The sequence below is a fragment of the Ambystoma mexicanum genome, chromosome 3p (genome assembly GCF_040938575.1).
Source record: "Ambystoma mexicanum isolate Mex_15411 chromosome 3p, UKY_AmexF1_1, whole genome shotgun sequence".
NCBI lineage: Eukaryota > Metazoa > Chordata > Amphibia > Caudata > Ambystomatidae > Ambystoma > Ambystoma mexicanum.
This window is the reverse complement of record NC_090925.1, coordinates 932327205-932347361: the sequence shown is the minus strand read 5'-3', so window position 1 is coordinate 932347361 and position 20157 is coordinate 932327205. Positions and strand designations below refer to the sequence as shown.

Below are 20157 nucleotides of genomic sequence, written 5' to 3'. Positions count from 1 at the left end.
CGTCGCCCGGTTCCTGGGTGGGGGGTGGGTTCTAGGGTAATGTTGTCCACTAGATACTTACCACGATGGGCTCACCCCTCCAAGCTTTCCCCTAGGTTTTTGGGGCCATACAAGATCACGCAAGTGATCAATCCGGTGGCCTTTAAATTGGAACTACCAAAGGGCCTTAGTAGAGTGCACCCTGTTTTTCATGCTTCTCAACTAAAACCATTTCACGAGGACACTTGGGCTCACCATCCTAAAAGAATTCCCTTACCCTCAGATTCCTGCCAGGAGGAATACGAAGTGGCCCAGATCTGCGACTCTAGGTACCGTAGAGGTAGGTTAGAAAATCTGGTGCGATACAAAGGGTATCCTTGGTCAGAAAATTCCTGGGAACCAGCCTCTTACATCCATGCCCCGCTTCCAGTTCGTAGATTCCATTTCCTTCATCCTGGCAAACCTGGGGGAGGCCACCTTCGGAGGGGGCATACTGTCAAATCTAGGCAGGGATGGCGGGTTTGGAACCGCTGGCGTTTCGGTTTGCCATAGCGTTTCCCATCACGTACTTCACTTTGTCTTTGTCTGCATTTCTTCATAAAAAAAAGGAGAGACCTTCAAACTACAAGAAAGGGAAATCCAAGAAGAAGGTGGAAGGTGAGGAGTCGGGGGAGGGGGGAGGACCTGAATTGTCCAGTGAAGAAGAGGATATTTCCGGCTTTTGTGATACAAACATACATGGAGCCGGAACAAGAATGAAAGCAAGATGGCACCCCCTTTGATAGAACTGTGGGCCATGTGACACATTGACAGATGCTGGTGAGTGGATATCAGGAGGAGTTATGAGAGAAACCAATCGCAGTGTTAAACACAACGCAACCCCAGCTGGAAAATATCACTCAATTGTTATGCGTGCTCACCTAGAAAAAGACCCTGAAAGTCGAAAAGTGTTAGAAGCAGAGTAAGCTGGAGACTGCATAGTGAAGCGGCGAGGTGGATAGGAAGGCAGTAGAGGGCGTTCATAAGAAGGTGATGAGTCAACAGTTAAGGAAAAGGAGGTGAGAGGACAAATAATGAAGAAGAGGAAGACTGAGGAGTAGGTAAAGCAGAAGGTAGCGAGAGGAACAACATCGGGTATGCAGCCACGGTGATGTCATGCACCACCTGGAAGTTCTGAATAACATCATATGCCCGCAGCAAAACTTCACATCTCCACACTTGGGTTGCTTTCGCTCGAGAAGAAGTTTTCCCTCTCATGTCTTCCTTGTTCCTTATTACTGCTCTTTTCTTTGGTCCATGCCTCCTCTTCTTTCAAGCTCTTCTGGCCTGGCAGACCTCTCATTACTATTACCAGCAGCCCCTCCCTAGAGAATTCCTTCTGTTGCTTCCTGTAGTCTTCCTGGCTGTTCTGTGGACACCGTCAATCAGCGGCCACATCACACTTTCTTTTGGGAGATTTTCCTGCTTTTGCCACCCAAGTTTGTGGCTATCCTGGTGGTTATTTTCTTCTGGGTTATTGCCACCAATCAAGAGGCCTAGTGCTACTAGGAAAGACTGGCCGTACCTCGTTTCAACCCCACGCCATCAATTAGATCAGGTAAGGCTGGTATCTGTCAGAAGGTGCTGATCTAGCCTGCGATTTAAGACCATGCAGTGTCTGTTCTGAGCATGTGCCCAGCTATACTGCGGTGGGCATTGGAGGTCTTGGCCGAGGTTCAGATCTAACGCTGGCCTTGAGTGCTGGTGGTGTTGAACATACAGTGATGGTGGGGACTTCCTGTCAAGAGCAATGAACGACCATCAAAATGCTATAAGTATCAAGAAAAAGTGTTGGGACACTTAAAACCTACCAAACAATTAGTAAGGGACGCAAAAAGGACAGACAGATTAGCATCCATCAGTGAAGGTGCTGTCCTCTAGGGAGAGATTGGAGTGAAGGCCTTGAACTTCTGTTTTATGGTCTCACCTCGGGAGCAGATGTGGCCCTAAAAAGTATAAGTGAAGATAAAACCATGGCACCCCACAGAGACAAACTCTCTGCACACGAGAAAGAAGCATTAAGGCAGTCTCTAATCGTATGGCCAAAAATAAACCTGCCAGCAGAGACCAAACCAAGAAAGCGCTCGCAATGTCCCACTGCACCCTTCGCCTTTCCCTAGCTAAAGCCTAATTCTGTTGTAGTAGACTGGACAGATGACATCTCAGCCTGAGTGCTCAGGCAAACAGTGGGGATAAACTGCATTAAATGAGCACTTGAATAAGCCTTGATGAATTGTACATGCTTGGTCACTGGAGATTTGGTTTCCTGAGGGTGATCTGGAATCCATAATCTTTCATGGTCCGGGCATACCTCTACTGTGTTTCTCTCCGTCTTCCATAAGGACTGGTCTGAAGTAAGCAGTCATCCAGGTAGGAGTTCAGCGGGATACCGCGTTATGCAGGATTCCTACCAGTAATATAAGTCAAAAGGGAGTAGTCAGATCTTGGAAGAGAATGCAGTGAAAGGAAACCCTTAAGAATACCTGGTGAATCAATCCGATAGGAATATGGAAGTATTGATCCTGAAGGCTTACTGCTTTCACCCAAAGATGTTCCTCATTAGAACATTGAGCATGGACTCCCAGGCCTAGATCTTCCAATGGGACTAACTCCACTGCTCTCTTTTTACTCAGCTCCCCGATTTCCTCCAAGAGAGCACTGGTTTTACAAGGTTGCAGTGACATTGGGTAAGAACAAGACCTATATCTGGAGGGAGGCAGGCAAACTATCAAATAATATTTCTTAATTATTTCCAGCACAGGAAGCTGGTAAAATGAATGAAACATCTACCACCGCCTTACACTACCTGGCTCCACTAAATGGGTCCTTATATAGGATTGCCAGAGACCTCTAAGTGCAGAGGTAAACACTAATGTAAGACTCCTCGAAGTGTGGACTAAAAGTAGACTCTATTAAAGTTCTTTGTCCTGCAAGCCTAGGAAACTGCATCCTATAACTATCAGGAACTAAACACTGTAACCCAACTCGCCCGCCAGACCCCTCACTTTTATAGGTCTCTGGTCACCAGACCGAATTGAAACCTAATAACATTCTAGAACAATCACTAGACCTTCCAGCATGTACATCCTGCCTTCTGCCAAATATAATTGATCTGATCAATCAGGCATTCATTTACAGTGGCTACGTCCAGTTACCGCATCATATGACGACTTCCTGTCTGGTGATTCCCCCCCCTCCTCCCCAGCGGCATAGTCCCCGACCCCCACAACGACTTCTGCTCGTTTATGAGCAACTTATTGTCTCTAGCAGTTTCGACTAGTCAGGGCAATCACATGGCTGCTGGTGGCCTTGCCACTGATTCCTGACAAGCATTGCTTTTTAGGCATCACAGAGCACATCCTAAAAAAGGTGTATTGAAAGAACAAGCAGTGGAATAGCCAATGGAGTCAGGGAATTTCTACAGAGTCTGCTAGAAGAAAACACTAAGGGCTTGGGCCTGTGACGTGATGGGGGACGTGCTCGGCTTTATTTAATTCATGGTTATTGTACGTTACAGCTACGTTTCTGTGTTTTATTTATTTCTCATGCTTCCCCAACAATGCTGCATAAATTGGTGATCCTTATTCTACAGCACCTGCATACCCTAGAGTGCACATGAAGGCCACTTGGCCATTCTGATTACGATGGGTGGTAAATACCTAGCTTTAAGGGAAATAGCTGATTGCTTATGCTGGTAGAACCCGATCATATGATGGCAGTACCTGACCTATAACAAGCCATATGAGCACCTGGGTATATCATGCTAAAACATGGCAGCTGATGGTACTAACCGGCCATGAAGTGCCAGCGCAAATGGTGGCAGTGCCTGGAAAATACCTATACATAAGTCAAACTGTTGGCATTGTACTCATTATCACTTGTAATGGTGTGATCTTCATTGCTGTCCTTGAGTCATGCCATTTAGTGTATTGGTGGTTTTGTATTTTGTTAGATAAATAATCTCTGAGAACGCCCATCAGATGTAGCATTAAAGGTGAAGTGGGGAATGACCGGCTGATAATATCAGTTAACTTGGCAAGAAGTGAAATGTTTGTTGTGTTTGGATGGTTTAGTATGCCTTTTTTTGTGAACATAAGGCACACAATATAAAAAATAGTTGTAAAACTCCATCTTGCATATGGTGAATATAGCATCCTGGTGATCCCGTTATTTGGAAATTGGATGTGTGATTAACATATGTTGCCACCACTCGGCCATGTAGCGCACCCCTTTCATATGATAATAATACCAGGCACGTGACATCATTATTGGGGCATTTGAGGCTGTATTTTACCTTATACCTCATATATGGCAAATCACCAGGCACATAAAGGCATTATCGAAGCGTTTGAGGCTGTACTTCGTTTTTAGTACTTAGTATGCCCATGTGGGGTTTTACCTCAGACTATATGTATCAGACGATGGTGCCTCTATCGTGAAGTAGAACCTTTCATGAAAACGTCAGTTGAGTGAGTCATATGACTTTGCCATTCATAGATAACATGGCATGAATCCTTCCGAGCAGATACAAAGCCCATTTTTGAAAGTTCTGCTAAGTGAGGACAAAGGTATGGGGGGTGGGGTGGCAGGGAATGTGGCAAGAAAATACTTCCCACAGATACTCATAGTAAAACCAGCTGGACGGAGTTACACTAAACTTGGACCAGGAGTTGATGCCTGAACCAATTTACAAATTAACTTAGTTTGGTGAAAATCTGTCCAGTATTTAAAAACAAATAAGTTAATACACCAAAAGGTGAGGCTTCAAAATAGTTATTTTTCAATTGGGTCCACAGAAATCTGTGGACCCAAATCTGAATGGCATCAAACTTGAACAAAACTTTGTCTTCACTCTGCACACGGGGAGTGCACAGGCGAGTGCTGTTGAGCTGGTAGACCTCTGTGTGAGCTGAGCAGAACTATTCTCTCGTGGCTTTTTCGGATGCGCAGTGAAGCCCTGCCCACTATTCCTGATGTGTGCATTTAAACAAGAACCCACACGCACACAGGTAGGTCACAGACGAGTGCCGCTGATCTGTTTAGCTGTGCAGCCAGCAGCCTGCCATGCTGTTTATAGTGGAGACAATTCGGCAAAGTTGGTTCGGCTAGGGGGCCGTTCATAAAAAAAAAAATCCATAAACAGATTCAAAAATACCTGCTGTGGCAATGTACAAGCTAATGTCCACAGTGCCAGCTAATACCACCGAACTAACATCTACAGCCTTCAAATCAAATAACCAAGAATGTGATCTCTCTGCACCGTGCCGTGCAGACAGCTATGGAAGTGTTAAAAGTCAGAGAGAGTCTAACAAAAAAAAGAGAGCAAAATCACTTACCATGGATGTTTGGCGAATGTGGGTGGCGTCATCAAATCGGCAATTGCGAGACAAAGCTCCTGAATATACAACAGAAAATGAAACTGACTTTGGTTGCCGCAGCACGTCCCTGAATCAAGACGCTGAGCAAGAGGCTGGTCAAATCACTGACAAAGAACTGCTGCGGGTGAATATTCAAAGCATTATAAACCTAATACTGCCTAGTGACAGGGAGGTAGCCAGTACCTCGGCCCTGGCTATTGGCCAGCTGAGATCTAATATTGATGTGGTGAATGGAACGCTGCAAAAAGACAGTGAATCCGAGACCATTGCGGCGTTGGTCCATTTAGCTGAAGATGCAAACAAGCCTCTTTTGTACTCGCAAATAGTAAGTATGCCGACTGTTAGTAGTGCGGGAACTCTTGCAAAGGACGGCCTTCAATATCATCCTCAGGATTTAATGTGAAACGGGAACAGCAAGTCTCAACTAAGTGGAAATCTAAGTAATTAATCTATTATGTTCTTTGAAACTCAAACAGATACGCAGCCGCCTCATCATGTTGCAAATCTATCGCACTTTCCAATTTTATATCATAATGAGCCAAACTCAGCTGATGATACGTCCTCATCCTCATCTGAGTCATTTGCCAAACCCACCCCTCACCCGTCCTTTGGACTAAGACCGCCAACATTGTTAGCACAAAAAATTACTTTGAATGCTATAAAAAATGTCATGTTTGCTCTAATGAAACTTAACGAAACATTGGGAACCAAAGTAGCGGCACAAGGTGACATGTGTCTTTTATTATTGAATAAAATCGACAAGATTTCGAATGAATTAACAAACACCTGTTCCCATAATGACATGTCTAATGCAATCATGGAAATTGGAAAGAGATGCTGCTGGCCGAAGGACGTGACAAATGTGGGGCAACAAACTGACTTCGAGGAGGTGTTGTTGGTGATATACAAGGAAAATGATTCGCAATTGTTGAATACCACGTGTGGGAACAAATGAGTGTGACCAAGTAAATCAGTTAGAATCAGTTCTTGAGGATCTGGAAGTAGTACAGAGATTGAGATACTGGAGAAAATGAATCCACAAAGAGAAACAAGTGATACAAATGTACCTGCAGAAGTGAACATATCGACTTATTCTATCTCTTCATACCCTCTTCAAACCAATATGGGAGAATCGATAAAGGAGGTAGCCCTCCTTCCTGAAACTAACTCGGATCTTCGGGATGTCAAAATTGCAAATTTGAGTGGCTATGATGAATCCCAATTTATGACATTAGAATCAAGAAGGAATCTGTTGAGAAATGAAAAACTGAAAAAAACGGTGGTACATTTTAGAGAAGAGAGTGATCGCCCTAGGCGATACTCAAAAGAAAGGACAAGAAGCTCGACACACTTGAAGCAAAATGATAGACTTGCATTGAAGATGAGAAACTGTCATAGGAAAGATCCTTTTCAGAATAGGACCACACTTATGGCTGTATTCAGTACTCTACCTGCATTACAGCTGATTAGGTCATGTGATATGGAAAGGATCACATTTCTTCATAATAAGTACATGGGTACAGTCTTCCTAACAATACCATCATTAATAATTAAAGATCTCATCTGGAAAGAAAAATGAAAGCTGCATGAAGCAGGGTTCCTTCTGGAGTTCAACAGATCATTACAAATGAAAGCAGGAATTAATCTCAGGTACTCGACCCTGCGAGAATAATCAAAATGGGAAGTTGGAATACAAGGGGTTTTAAACACTTAATGAATCCACGAGTAGAGAACCCTTTGTCAGATTTTGAAATCATTGCACTGCAAGAAACCTGGATTTTAACTGAACCAACGTTACCAGGTTACGAAGTAGTTGGTTACCAGCAAAGTATCATGGTAAAGGTAGGCCTTCAGCTGGCTTACTTACAGCAGTTAAGTTAACCTTAAACAGTACCCTGTCAGAATGGGCCTCACTGCACACTTGCCTGCAACTAACGAAATGAATATGTAAAAATGAAGGTAATACAAAGAACCTGCAAGTGGCGATATCAAACGTATACTCGAATCCTGTAATGATAAAATACATGTATTTATTCAGCTGGTAAGGGACATGTTACATCTGATAGCACAAGATAATGAAACAGAAGTGTCACTACTTGTGGGAGATCTAAACCTAAAATGTATAGGAATAAAAAAATAGCAAACTTTCGATCAGGGCAAAACTATGGCTAAATCTTATAGAGAAGCGAAATGTAAAAATGTTAAACGGTACATCCCAAAGAGATACGCCACCACAACCCACAAGGGTGTGAGAAGGGCTGGTGGGAATTATAGATTATGCGTTTATCACCGCTCCTGCCCTAAACAGGGCGATAGACTTTCGTATTATTCCAACGTTCCCTAGTGACCACAATTTACTTGAGATTAGCCCAACTTTAACAACAAAACAAGATGAGATGTACCATAAACACCCTATTAAAGCTTATGGGAACAACAAAATTTAAATGCTCAGTGCCCAAACTAGCTAAATTGAAAGAAATGCTAAGTGTTAACCTGCATCAATCTAGCATCTTAAAACAGGTGGTATATGCGGATACATTTCGGTTCTTCCAACAGATTCAGAGGGAGGGATTTCCGGTTCAGATAGTACACAAATGGCCATTTTATCCTTATGTATGAGCCATAAAGTTAGAAAATAAACATCTGAATAAGAACTGTAAACTGGCGAGACCTGCTGATATGAAGTCGATGTTGAGTAATATTAGAACATAACTTAAAAATAGATCACGACATCACAGAGCATTGAAGAACGATTACCTGCTGAATGTATGCTGACAGCTATCACCTCTAAATCTAGTGCGCAAATATGGTCTCTTGAAAAAAACTGCTTGAGAGGCAGCCTCTTCCATGGAACTCAACATTATTAGCGCAGCAAGATGGATATCGCATTACACAGCGTTATTCGCAAAACTCGATACAGAGAAGGCTCCAGTTGAATGGGTATATCCTGACTTAAGTATGTTTACCTTTGATTATCAGGACATAATGATGATAATAAATAAACTAAGCACGCCAAGGGCGCCTGGCCCTGATGGACTGACAAACGTGACCCTGAAACAAAAACAGAGAGAATGGGGCCACATTATTTATCTGATCATTAAAAAGGTAATCGTATCTGGTCATGTCCCTGACTCATGGAAAATGTCAATTATCCGTATGTTCAAGTAGGGTGATAGGGCGGTAGTTAGCCGGGTTATTCCTATCACCCTTCTGTACATTCCAGGGAACATTTTTGCGTGTCTGTATTTTAAAGAAGCTAACAAGATGGCTAAAGTCTGCTGAGAAAACTGATATATATATATATATATATATATCAATCAGGTTTTATAGGGAGAACAAATTAGTTCTGTCTGCATTAAAACATCAAGTTAGACACATTAAACAAAACATTCATATGTCCTTTATTGATTTCAAGCAAGGCCTTTGATCTGATATCAAGAGAATTACTATGGATAAAATTACAAACCGTGAAATTTCCTGCTTATCTTCTTTATTTGATCCAACAGTTGCATAATAATACCTCAAATTAAGTGAAATTAAATAAGGAGGGACTGTTGTTAACAGGAATAATTCCAATTTATTGTGGGGTTAAACATGGTTGCCCCTTAGCTGCAACCCTGTTTAATTTCTATATACATGATATCAATCAGGCTTTAGAGGCTCCTCGCTCATTCCCGCCGAAAATAGGTGGAAAGACGGTGTCATGGCTCCTTTATGCAGACAATTTAGTCATAATAGATCTGACACTGATCGGTTTCCAGAGGAAATTGGATGCTTTGCAAGAATATGCTAGGGAGAACATTTGGATAATAAACACTGTAAAATCAAACATCGTAGCTCTAATGCCAAGCAGGAAGAAACAATCATTGAAATGTAAATGGTATTTAGATGGGAAACCAATAGAAGTAGTGAAAGAGTTCAGCTATTTGGGATTTAATATCAGCAAGAACAGTGGAGAAATCCCGTAGAAAAGTGAAATAAAAGCATAGATGGCTAATTTAACATCACAAGCCAAAATAGTACAGGATCAGTACAGGAAATTCACCTGTAAAACAATTATAATCTTCTGTCTATAAAAGGTAGTCCCAGTAATTACATATGGCACTCAAGCAAAATTGGTAGGTTATCAACCCAAATGGGACTACCTAGAAGGTATGTATTGGAAAACCGCTTGTGGGGGTACCGAAAAGTATTCCAATTCAGGTAATACGATTTGTATTGGGATTGCCCTCGTTGCAAACAATAGTTGATTGACAAACACTGTCATTATGTAGGAAATGTTTGATCTATTTATCTATCTATCTATCTATCTATCTATCTATCTATCTATCTATCTATCTATCTATCTATCTATATACAAATGTAAATGTTCGTTTGTTCAAAATCTTAAATCTCCGAAAGTTCTTCACCGATTGCTTTGAAATTTTGACACAACGTTGCATTCGAATAGGCGTGTGTTTTTATATACCTACTATACATAGATTTCACACCTGTGACAGATAAAAACATACTTTTTCTGAAAAACAGCGCCATCTGTTGGACATAAAAGCAACACACGCTATACTAAACATTTCACTGCAAACCAGCAGCATCTGTTGGACGTAAAAGCAACATATGTTATACTAAATATTTTACAATTCCATTTCAATGTTTCCGTGGCTCAAATACGTGCCGAGGAAGCAGCAGAGCGACTTGCGGCCAGACTTCAGGATGCACGGTTGCGAGCACGGCGATTGCGTTCTGCAGCTTCAGATCTGCTTCATTCTCAACAGAATGAACGCGACAGGCTAAGAGTGGCTGAAATACGTCGAGAAACAGCAGAACAGAATCACACATGACTCTGTGCTCAATTGCCTTGCATTCCGGTACAACCCAGCTGATGATTATAGTTTGAGCCGGCATGTTCTTATCGGCACCATGACTGAAGTGTGTCCTTATTTCAAGGTTCTGAAGTTTAATGGAGAAACGAAAGGAATGTGTTGTGCCACTGGGAAAATTAAACTGCCTCAACTTGGAGAACCGCCAGAGTCATTGTGAAATTAAACATATTAGAAACGTGCACTTTTTCTTTTCTTTCTTTTCCATTTAACCAGACTGAACCACAGCAATGCGTGGCCGGGCTCAGCTAGTCATGAATACAAACGAACACTAATACCTATAATTGCTGACGTAATTGTTACCGATTATGGTGCCATTACTGCCCTGAAATAATGGAGAAAGCAGATATTGATGAGAATCTATTGATAACGAACCCCAACCGTGCCAAAAAAAAGTTACATCAGTATGATTGGTGTAGGTTATGGGATATCTGCCAAGGTTATCATATTATGAAAGTCGGCAAATTCAGGCCAACATGTCACAAAATATTTACTGAAATTCCCTGATGCAAATGATCAGAATGTAATAATGCGTATTCGATTTAATCTATTCCCTACTAAAGAGGTAATTACTTTGAGAACAAAAAATGTTGGTGTCACGTCAATGTAGATTCTGTGCCAATCCATCTTCAGTTGAACATTTGTTTGTGATCTGTCCAGCTCTCTGTCAGCTAAAGAAAGATTTTTATTTTTTAAAGATATTAGATTGCTCTCTCCAGAGGAGATGTGGGAACAAATCTTTAATGCCCACCGGAATGGAATATCTCTAAATATAGCTTCGGTGTGTTTCCTTCTGAAATTGAAATTGGACTTAGGATAAAAGCAGAAGGGCCACTATTTTTAAAAAAAATATGTAATAATGTTGAGTATTTGTATGATAATGTTTTAACTTTGAAATTTTACTTCTAAAAATGTTTTTAAAGAAATGTGTTGACTTTAAAAAAATGTAAATGAAATAACTTGTGTTGTGTGAATTGAAAAGGCTGAAATGTTTTTAACCAAAACAATAAAGATTTAAATAATAATAATAAAAATAATAATAATAATAATAATAAAAAACACAACACAATCATAAAGGTAAAACGGGGACAAAAAAAGTAGGGCATTGCCCGGTAAGGTGGCCAGTAAACCTGCAGGTTACACTTGTTGATGAGTGTAAATAGGGTAATTCTGTCAAGGGCATGCATGATGTCTATGCCCCGGGCACAGTTATCACTGAGCTAATAGTGCAAGGAAATGTAATTTGTTTGTCTTGTACCCCTATACTAAAGTGTCTCTCTTTTTGTCTTTTAGGGAGTTGAGCTCATGAAGGTGAGGCCGGGAATACTGGATTAAGTCTGAAAAATTCTGTACAGGTTTTTCTCTGGTTTTGCCAATGTGTTCCCAACGTGCATTTGTGTACCAGAGTAGCCTATTGTTAAAAATCCTACACTATTTGCTGATTTGTGTGCTTACTTGACACGCCCACATACCTATTGCTAGCAGGTCCACTTACAGAGAAGGTTTTCATTTTGATTATCAAATCGATGACCATATTATTTTTTTATTTCTCAGGGTAAAGTCACCTATTTCTCCACATGGGGTATTCTCTTCTGATAATATTCTTTCTGCAATAAAACATTTGAAATCCTAAGAGCCCATGGACCCAGTGCTTTTTGTAATAATGGGTTCATAGCGGACACTGCATTTTTGTCCAATTTATCTCAAACATCCTGGAAATTCTTGCAGCATCTAATTTACCTTTTACATGGACTAAGTCCTATATTGTTCCTATTTGTTTTAAAAACTCAAGCGATTCACCTGAACATGATCATCCTGCCGCCCTGCTTGTCTGCACCAGTAAAATCTTTTGTTCCCTACTTTTAAGAGAATTGCAGAACTGGATTGGTTTTCTTAATGGGCCCATCTTGTTAAATTTGTACAACATTTTGCTTGTGTTCTTGAGACATAACCTTACATCGAACTTTTGTAGTCTCATTCAGCTGCCTGAGCATACATGTACTTCAGTTTCAAACTGCTTCGGACTTGAGACATTTTGGGTGTGGATTATTGAAACCCTAGGAAGGAACATACATGCAGAAAACAAACTCTGGACATTAAAATCACTGATCCAGGCAATTCCTCTTTGTTCCCTCTCATTCACACTCACCACCTCTTCATCCCTATTGGACCTGGCTTTATCTTGTTCTGTTAAAAATGTTTGAAAAACATTTCTGAGTTCAACTGCTGTTGTCAGAAGCATGTGCTAGCTTTTAATGTTATATAGGGCACCCCATAACCTCACTTACATGTCGCTCTCTCCACCATCTAACCCTTGCTCCGTACCCAAACTCCCCCTTATTGGGGATTGAAATGCAATAAAAACCCACTACTTCAACAAATATTGGGCTTTATTGTTATTTAAAGGACATTGATGTGCTCCGGACACAGAATAAGCCGTGAGTCTCTTGGTTAGAAATGTCCAAATAGCTTTATTTACATATACACAGTTAGAGGGACCACCAATGGCCATCCTCGTGCACTCCAGCACATGCCCCAAACTGACACATTTGAAACCTTCACACATCAAGCATTGATCAACATTCTCATGGACTGTCACTCATAGGATTGAACCAACATTCTATAAGCATTCATAAATGGCTGGCAAGACATTCTGCTTCTCATCTTCCCCATCTCCGCTCTCTATAACTCTGCTAGTCTACATCTTTCCTTGCTTCCTTCGCACTCTTCTATTACCTCTTCTCTGCTGTTTATCTCATTTCTACCGTTTGACTAACAACTTCTTTTTTGTTTCCCATCCTTTCTCTCATCTCTTTATATCCTCCCTCACAATCTCTTTGATCAGAATCTCAACATCTCTATACTGTTCTCAAGCCGCCTTGTGCCCCATCCCATTTCTGTTCTTTCTCTCTTTTGCCCCCTGAGTTCTGTAACTCCCTTTCCCTGTATATTCATTCATCAACTTCACTCCATGTATTTCGTTCTGCGTTAAACACCTTTCTTCTTTATTTTCATTCAAACAATTGATCTTTTATCTTTGTCATGAATCCCTGTTTTATCTTTGTCAATATTGCCTGATTTTGTATTGTTTCTTTATTAAAATGTACAGTGCTTTGGCCAAAGAGCTTTACGGATCTAAATAAGATACAAATACAAAAAAACAGCATGCAGCCAATCAAGAGGTTGCCTTCTTGTTTACACTTAAAATATTTAAAACTCTCGGTTTGCTCTTTTGACAAAACTGTGATGCCACCAGCCATCTGGTTAGAGAGAACAATGCTCATGGAAATGAATGAGAGAAACTCCTATCTATTGAGGGATCATTGGGGTTGAGTCAAAGATAGCTCCTCTACGCCTTCGACCGAGCCCTCTCTTCTTCAGTACCTGGCACACACAATATGATCTAAGATGGCAGAGTCATCCCAGCATTAATGAATAAATGACCTTGACTTATACCAGGATGACCTCTAGCCATATTGGCAGGTTTGTCATAGATAGCTGGCATGACTTAACCACCAATGATCCCACCATAAATTCTGTGAAACATCTCAAAGTGTGTGTGTGTGTGTGTGTATGTAAAAGGCTGCCATGATGTGTTGTGTCTTTTGATAAGATATTAAATCAATGTGACCATTTATGAACTTAAATGAACTTGTTTTCTTTGCCCAGGCCAATCGCCAGCCCGCCAAGCTGAACCTGTTGACCTGTCAAGTCAAACCGAATCTAGAAGATAAGAAATGCTTTGACCTCATCTCGCGTGAGTTGCACTCATATTTGAGACAAAACGTTTTTTTTCTTGATTGGAAACATTCAAGGTGTGTCTTCGAGGAGGGGCTTGTTGGGTTTAGCACTCTTTTCGGGTGGGTGCTCAGTGTGAGAAGAGTGTTCAGTTGTAAACATAACATTCCCCAATCCAGGACCAGGGGATCATTGTACATAAGATATGCATATCAAGAAATAAACCAGAAAAATCATCATTTTGATGTGTTACGTCTTTTATTTTGCAGATGGGCAGGAAAAGCGTATGCATTATTCAGTCGTTTTCAGCGTTTAGGTCTTTGTTCCATGTGTTACCAAAAGCATCAATGCAATTGACTTCCCATTTCTCCTTAGCAAGCGAAGTTATTGCATTCTTTCTTGCTAACACTTCACATACACCGAATCCATAAAATATAATTCGAGGGGATTGGGTCCTCCGACGTATTCCATATCTATGACAGGTAATGTCCACAGCTGTGCTGCTTCGGAAACTTTTTCGGCGTCTGCGTCCTGCGTCGATGACGTCGATGCGCCGCCGTCGAGGACCTCCTCCGACGTCCGACGTCATCCGATGTGATAAGTAGGACGCACGACGCCAGTAGCCTCAGTTCCGTTTTTTCCGCGAACGTGTTGCTTCGTGTTTCTCGGTTCTAGCCTCGACTCATTGGAGTTCTGTTCTTTCTGGTTCTTCGAACCTGTTCGTTTGTGAATATTCCTTCGACGATGTCTTCCACTTCGTCTTCAACCCCGCGTCCGGGCTTCAAGAAGTGCGGGGAGTGTGGGTCCAAGATGTCGGTGACTGACTCGCACGATGCCTGCCTCTGGTGCCTCGGGGAGGCCCACGACACGGATGACTGTGTCGACTGCCTGTCGCTCACGTCCAAGGCCTTACGCGAACGTAAGAAGAAATTGTCGGTAGGTCGGGTGTCCAAGCCCCGGAAGTCGAAGTCGGCGGGGCTTTCGACGGATGATTCGAGGGGTGACTCTCCGCGTCATCGTCGGAAGTCTCGTCGGTCTTCTTCTAGGAGTCGGTCTCGCCACTCCTCAGCCTCTTCGAGGCATTCTCGGAAGCGCCGACACCGGTCGCCTTCCAGGTCCTCTTCAGAGGACTCTGCCCGGCACGTCGGTTACCCCACCAGCCGTGCGACGCCGGAGGAATGGGCTTCCTTCGGGAAGAAGATGTTGGCGATTCTTGAGTCGCAGGGTACTCAACCGTCCGCGCCCCCGAGTGGGGTCGGCCGTGTGAGGTCGAGAGCCACCGCTCGCAAGAGTGGTCGGCGCGAGTCACGGGAGCGGTCCCGTTCGGACAAGGAGGCTCGTTCTCGCCGTACCCGTTCCAGGTCCCGGTCCTCGACGCGTTCGAGACCGTGTGCACCTGTGATGTCTTCGAGGAAGACATCGACGTCTGAGGCGTCGAGGGCGTCGACAGGCTTTCTCGAGGCTCCGGCTCCGAGGAAGTCGTCGAAGCCGTCGACGGTCAGGTCGTCGAGGGACACGCTCGGGGCTCCGGCTTCGAGGGCTGTGTCGACGCCGCCGATACTGGCGGCGCTGCATCTGACGTCGACGCCGATTTCCTCGACGTCGACGCCGATCCTCTCGGCGCCGTTGCCGGTTTTCTCGGCGTCGGCGCCGATTCGCTCGACGCCATCGACGCCTTTCGTGTCGGAGGTGCCCCGTGTCTCGGGTGTTCCCCCTAGGAAGGCTCTGGTTAAGAGCAGGCACTCTCGGGTGCCTTTCCACCACTTGGATTATATTTCAGAGGCGGATGAGGATTCGGATGGCCTGGTTCCTAGTCAGGTGCCAGATGACATTGTCTCGGGCCATAGTCAATTTGACGATTTGAGGCAGTCGCTGCATGATGCCAGTGGACTGGACACCTCTCCGGAGGTGGAATTTGGTCGGCCTGAGCCTGGCTCCCATGCCGATTCCTCATACCGGCGCCTTATGGCTAGGGTGTCTGAGTATTTGGGATGGTCTGCTCCCCCAGGGGAGTTTGTGCAGGATGATCTGACGGACATCCTTGATGTTGGTCCCCCATCTGACCCGGTACTGCCGTTCCATATGGCTTTACAGCGTAGGGTGGCGGCGGCTTGGACTGCTCCGGTGAGTCTCCCGGCAGTGGGCAGATCCTTGTCGCGAAAATACCGTCCAGCCAGTGGCGACCCCTGCTACTTGACCAGGCACCCCACTCCGGAAAGTTTGGTGGTGCAGGCGGCCACGGCCCCGGCAAAGCAGGCGTCGTACCCTACCATCCCTCCTGATAGGGACGACAAACGTTTTGATGGCTGGGCGAAGAAGGTGTTTTCTTCTGGTGGTATGGCGCTTCAGGCGGCCAACTCCATTTGTGCCTTGTCGCGTTTCACGCACACTCTGTGGAACTGTGTTGCGTTAGCGGCTGAACATATTCCCGAAGGGGTCGAACGGGATGGTTTCCTTGCTATGGTCCAGGATGGTAAGGATGCCATGTGTGAGTCCGTTCAGTCGGGTTTGGACTTAGCTGAATGCGTCAGTAGGTCCATGGCGGCGAGCACCGTGATACGCAGGTTTGCGTGGTTGCGGAAGTCGGGGTTTGCTCCTGATGTGCAGTCCCGGCTCCTCAACATGCCCTTTGATGGTGAACATCTTTTTGGCAGCAAGGCTGACGAGAGCCTTGAGAGGTTGCAGACCTCAAAAGCTGCAGCGAAGTCGTTGGGCGCTGCAGTTCGCCAACCTCCGCCTTTTCGTCCTAGGGGACAGCAGTGGAGGGGTGGCTCCTTTCGCTATTACTCGTCCTTTGGTAAAGCAAGAGGAGCTGGCAGTCAAAGGGGCCAACGCAGGGGTACCAGAGGTGGACGACAAGGTACCCGTGGTGCCAAGGCCGCTCGGGCAGTTGCCTCTTTGCCCTCAGGTAACGCCGCAGCCGCTCCTACTCAGTCATGAGGCCATGTCCCATGGTTCGCCGGTTGGGGGAAGGCTGGCGCAGCATCTTGTAGAGTGGCGTGCCATTACTTCAGATGTATGGGTTCTGGAGATCATAACCCACGGCTACTGTCTTCCCTTTCGGCACAGGCCTCGCGACAATCCACCTGGGAACCTCTCTTTGAAGTGTCCGGATCCGCTCCTTGCGCAGGATATTCAGGCCCTGCTGGAGAAAGGCGCCATAGAACTGGTGCCTGTAGCGGAGAGGAAAAAGGGATGGTATTCCCCTTATTTTTTGGTTTCGAAGAAAGACGGGGGATTGAGACCCATCATGGACTTGCGCGGTTTGAACAAACTCCTCAGGAAGGACAAGTTCAAGATGGTTACTCTCTCTCAAGTCCTCCAGGCCCTTCAGCTTCAGGACTGGTTGGTGTCACTCGACCTCAAGGATGCTTACTTCCATGTGCCGATCCATCCCAAGCACAAGAAGTACCTGAGGTTCGCGGTTGGCGACTCGCACTTTCAGTTTCGGGTCCTGCCTTTCGGTTTGACCTCCGCCCCGAGGGTTTTCACCAAGCTCATGGTGGTGGTGGCAGCGCATCTCAGGCAAGGGGGGATTCACGTCTACCCCTACCTGGACGATTAGTTGATCAGGGGGAGCTCTCCCGAGCAAGTCCTGGATCATCTGTCCATCGCCTGCCACTCCCTTCACAGGCTGGGCTTCTCCCTCAATTTAAAGAAGTCCCATTTGACGCCAACACAGAGGCTCCAGTACATCGGAGCAGTGCTCGACACTTCCCTGGGGCAGTGTTTTCCTCCCCAGGTGAGGGCTCTTCACATTCAGCAGATGGTGCACAAGTTTCAGCATGCCCAGACGCTCCCGGCGTTCGAGTTCTTGAGGTTGCTCGGCCTCATGGCATCCTGCATTCTTCTGGTGCCAGAGGCTCGCCTGCGGATGAGATCTTTGCAGTGGGCACTCAAGACGCAATGGTCGCAGTCCTCCGGCAGGATGTCGGACCCGGTTCAGGTGCCGCCCTCGGTCGCCCGGGACCTTCTGTGGTGGGCCGTCGAAGGCAACTTGATGAAGGGGGCTCCATTTTGGCTACCCTGGCCGGAGGTGACGGTCGTGTCGGATGCATCCCTCACGGGATGGGGAGCTCATGCCAACGGGCTGACAGTCAGCGGTCGTTGGTCTCCGTCGGAGTCCAGACTCCATATCAATCTGTTGGAGCTGAGGGCCGTCAGGCTAGCCCTGAAGGCTTTTCTGCCGTCTGTGCGTGGAAAGACTGTCCTGATCATGACGGACAACACTGTGGCCATGCACTACCTCAACAAAAAGGGGGGGGCAGGGTCACTTCCTCTGTGCAGGGAGGCGATGCAGCTCGAGTTCTGGGCCATCCGGCAGGAAGTTTCGATCTCGGCAGTTCATCTGGCCGGAGACGAAAACGTGACGGCGGACGCTCTGAGCAGGCAGAGCGCGATCTCTCACGAGTGGGAGTTGGCTCAGGAGATTCTCCTGGAGATCTTCGCCCTTTGGGGGACCCCTCAAGTGGATCTCTTCGCCTCCAGTGTCAACCGGAAGTGCGAGAGGTTTTGCTCGCGGGAATTTCCTCCGAAAGGAGCCTTAGGAGACGCGTTTGTGGTGGAGTGGTCATTCCCGCTGCTGTACGCGTTTCCCCCAGTCCCCGTCATCCCGCAAGTGCTGCGGAGGTTACGGAAGTTCGGTTCCCGGATGATCCTCATTGCTCCGGCGTGGGCTCGGAGGACGTGGTACCCGGACCTTCTCGACTTGTCCATCTGCCCTCCACGTCGTCTTCCCTACCGAGACGATCGGCTCTCACGGGAGGGGGGTCAGGTTCTCCATCCAGAGGTCGGATCCCTCAACCTTCACGCTTGGCTTCTGAAAGGTTGAGGTATAAGGATTGGGACCTCCCTGAGGACGTGATGGAGGTGTTGCTTTCGGCCCGAAGGCCCGCAACTAAGTCTCTGTACCGTTGCCGTTGGCGTAAGTTCTGCGACTGGTGCAGAGTTCAGAATGTGGATCCTTTTGCATGTGACATCCCCATGGTTCTGTCCTTTTTGCTTTCTTTGGCCCACAGGGGCTTGCAAGTGGGTACCATTAAAGGTTACCTGGCGGCGCTGTCCATCTTTAAGCGCTCATCTGAAGAATGTTCTTACTTTAAAATCCCTTTGATTTCACAGTTTCTAAAAGGGCTCACTAATGTGTTCCCTCCGTCGCCTTTCCTGGTGCCCGGTTGGGATTTAAACCTTGTTCTTAGGTTTCTTATGGGTGCTCCGTTTGAGCCTTTACATTCTTGCCCTTTGAGGCTGTTGTCTTTGAAAACTGTGTTTTTAGTTGCGGTTACTTCCGCTCGCAGAGTGAGTGAGTTACAGGCACTTTCTGTTAAGCCACCCTTCACTGTATTTCACAAGGACAGGGTTGTCCTTCGAGTTCGTCCTTCTTTTCTTCCAAAGGTAGTGACGGAATTTCATTTGGCCCAGAAGATTGTTCTTCCGGCATTCTATCCTCCTCCGCATCCTGGTAAGGAAGAGGAGAGGCTCCATAGGCTTGATCCTAGGAGAGCTTTGAGCTTTTATGTTTCTCGCATGTCCCGGGTCAGAGTGGACGATCATCTCTCTATTGGTTACGCTGGTAAGCGCTTGGGGCAAGCTGTGACGAAACAGACTTTGTCGCGCTGGATTATTTTGGCCATCTCGGAGTGTTACCGCTTGGCGGGTAAGGACCCACCGGCTGGCTTGCGGGCCCATTCTACCAGGGGCGTGGCTGCATCTACTGCCCTGCAGAGGGGTGTTCCTATTCGCAACATCTGTGATGCTGCCACCTGGGCTTCAGTACATACATTTGTACGGCATTATTCCCTCGATTCCATCAGAGGGCAGGATCTGGCCTTTGGCAAGGCGGTCCTTTGCTCTGCTATTTGATTGGCTATTCTAAATTTTGTTTCTAAATTCTTTCCCTCCTCCTTGATTTGGTACTGCTTTGGGAGTCTGTCATAGATATGGAATACGTCGGAGGACCCAATCCCCTCGAAGAACAAGTTACTTTCTTACCTGGTAACGTTCTTTCGATGGGAGGGTCCGACGACGTATTCCATATCGCTCCCACCCTGCCTTCCCCGCTGCAGAATTTCTGTTGCGATTGCAGCTTACGTTCCGCAAGGCTTTGTGTCGGACTGGCAGTTGACTAATGTCACACGTTCTGGGGG

The 20157-nt window shown here is 45.5% G+C and overlaps 1 protein-coding gene across 1 annotated transcript in view; it reads left to right on the top strand.

Annotated features, from left to right (window-relative positions):
* LOC138581134 (arf-GAP with SH3 domain, ANK repeat and PH domain-containing protein 1-like) overlaps window positions 1–20157 on the top strand; it is a 1625721-nt gene that overhangs the window by 824066 nt on the left and 781498 nt on the right. Inside the window, exons 12-13 of the mRNA XM_069652230.1 lie at window positions 11567–11584; window positions 13943–14030. Of these exons, the coding sequence (XP_069508331.1) occupies window positions 11567–11584; window positions 13943–14030 (106 nt within the window). The remainder of the gene's footprint in view (window positions 1–11566; window positions 11585–13942; window positions 14031–20157) is intronic.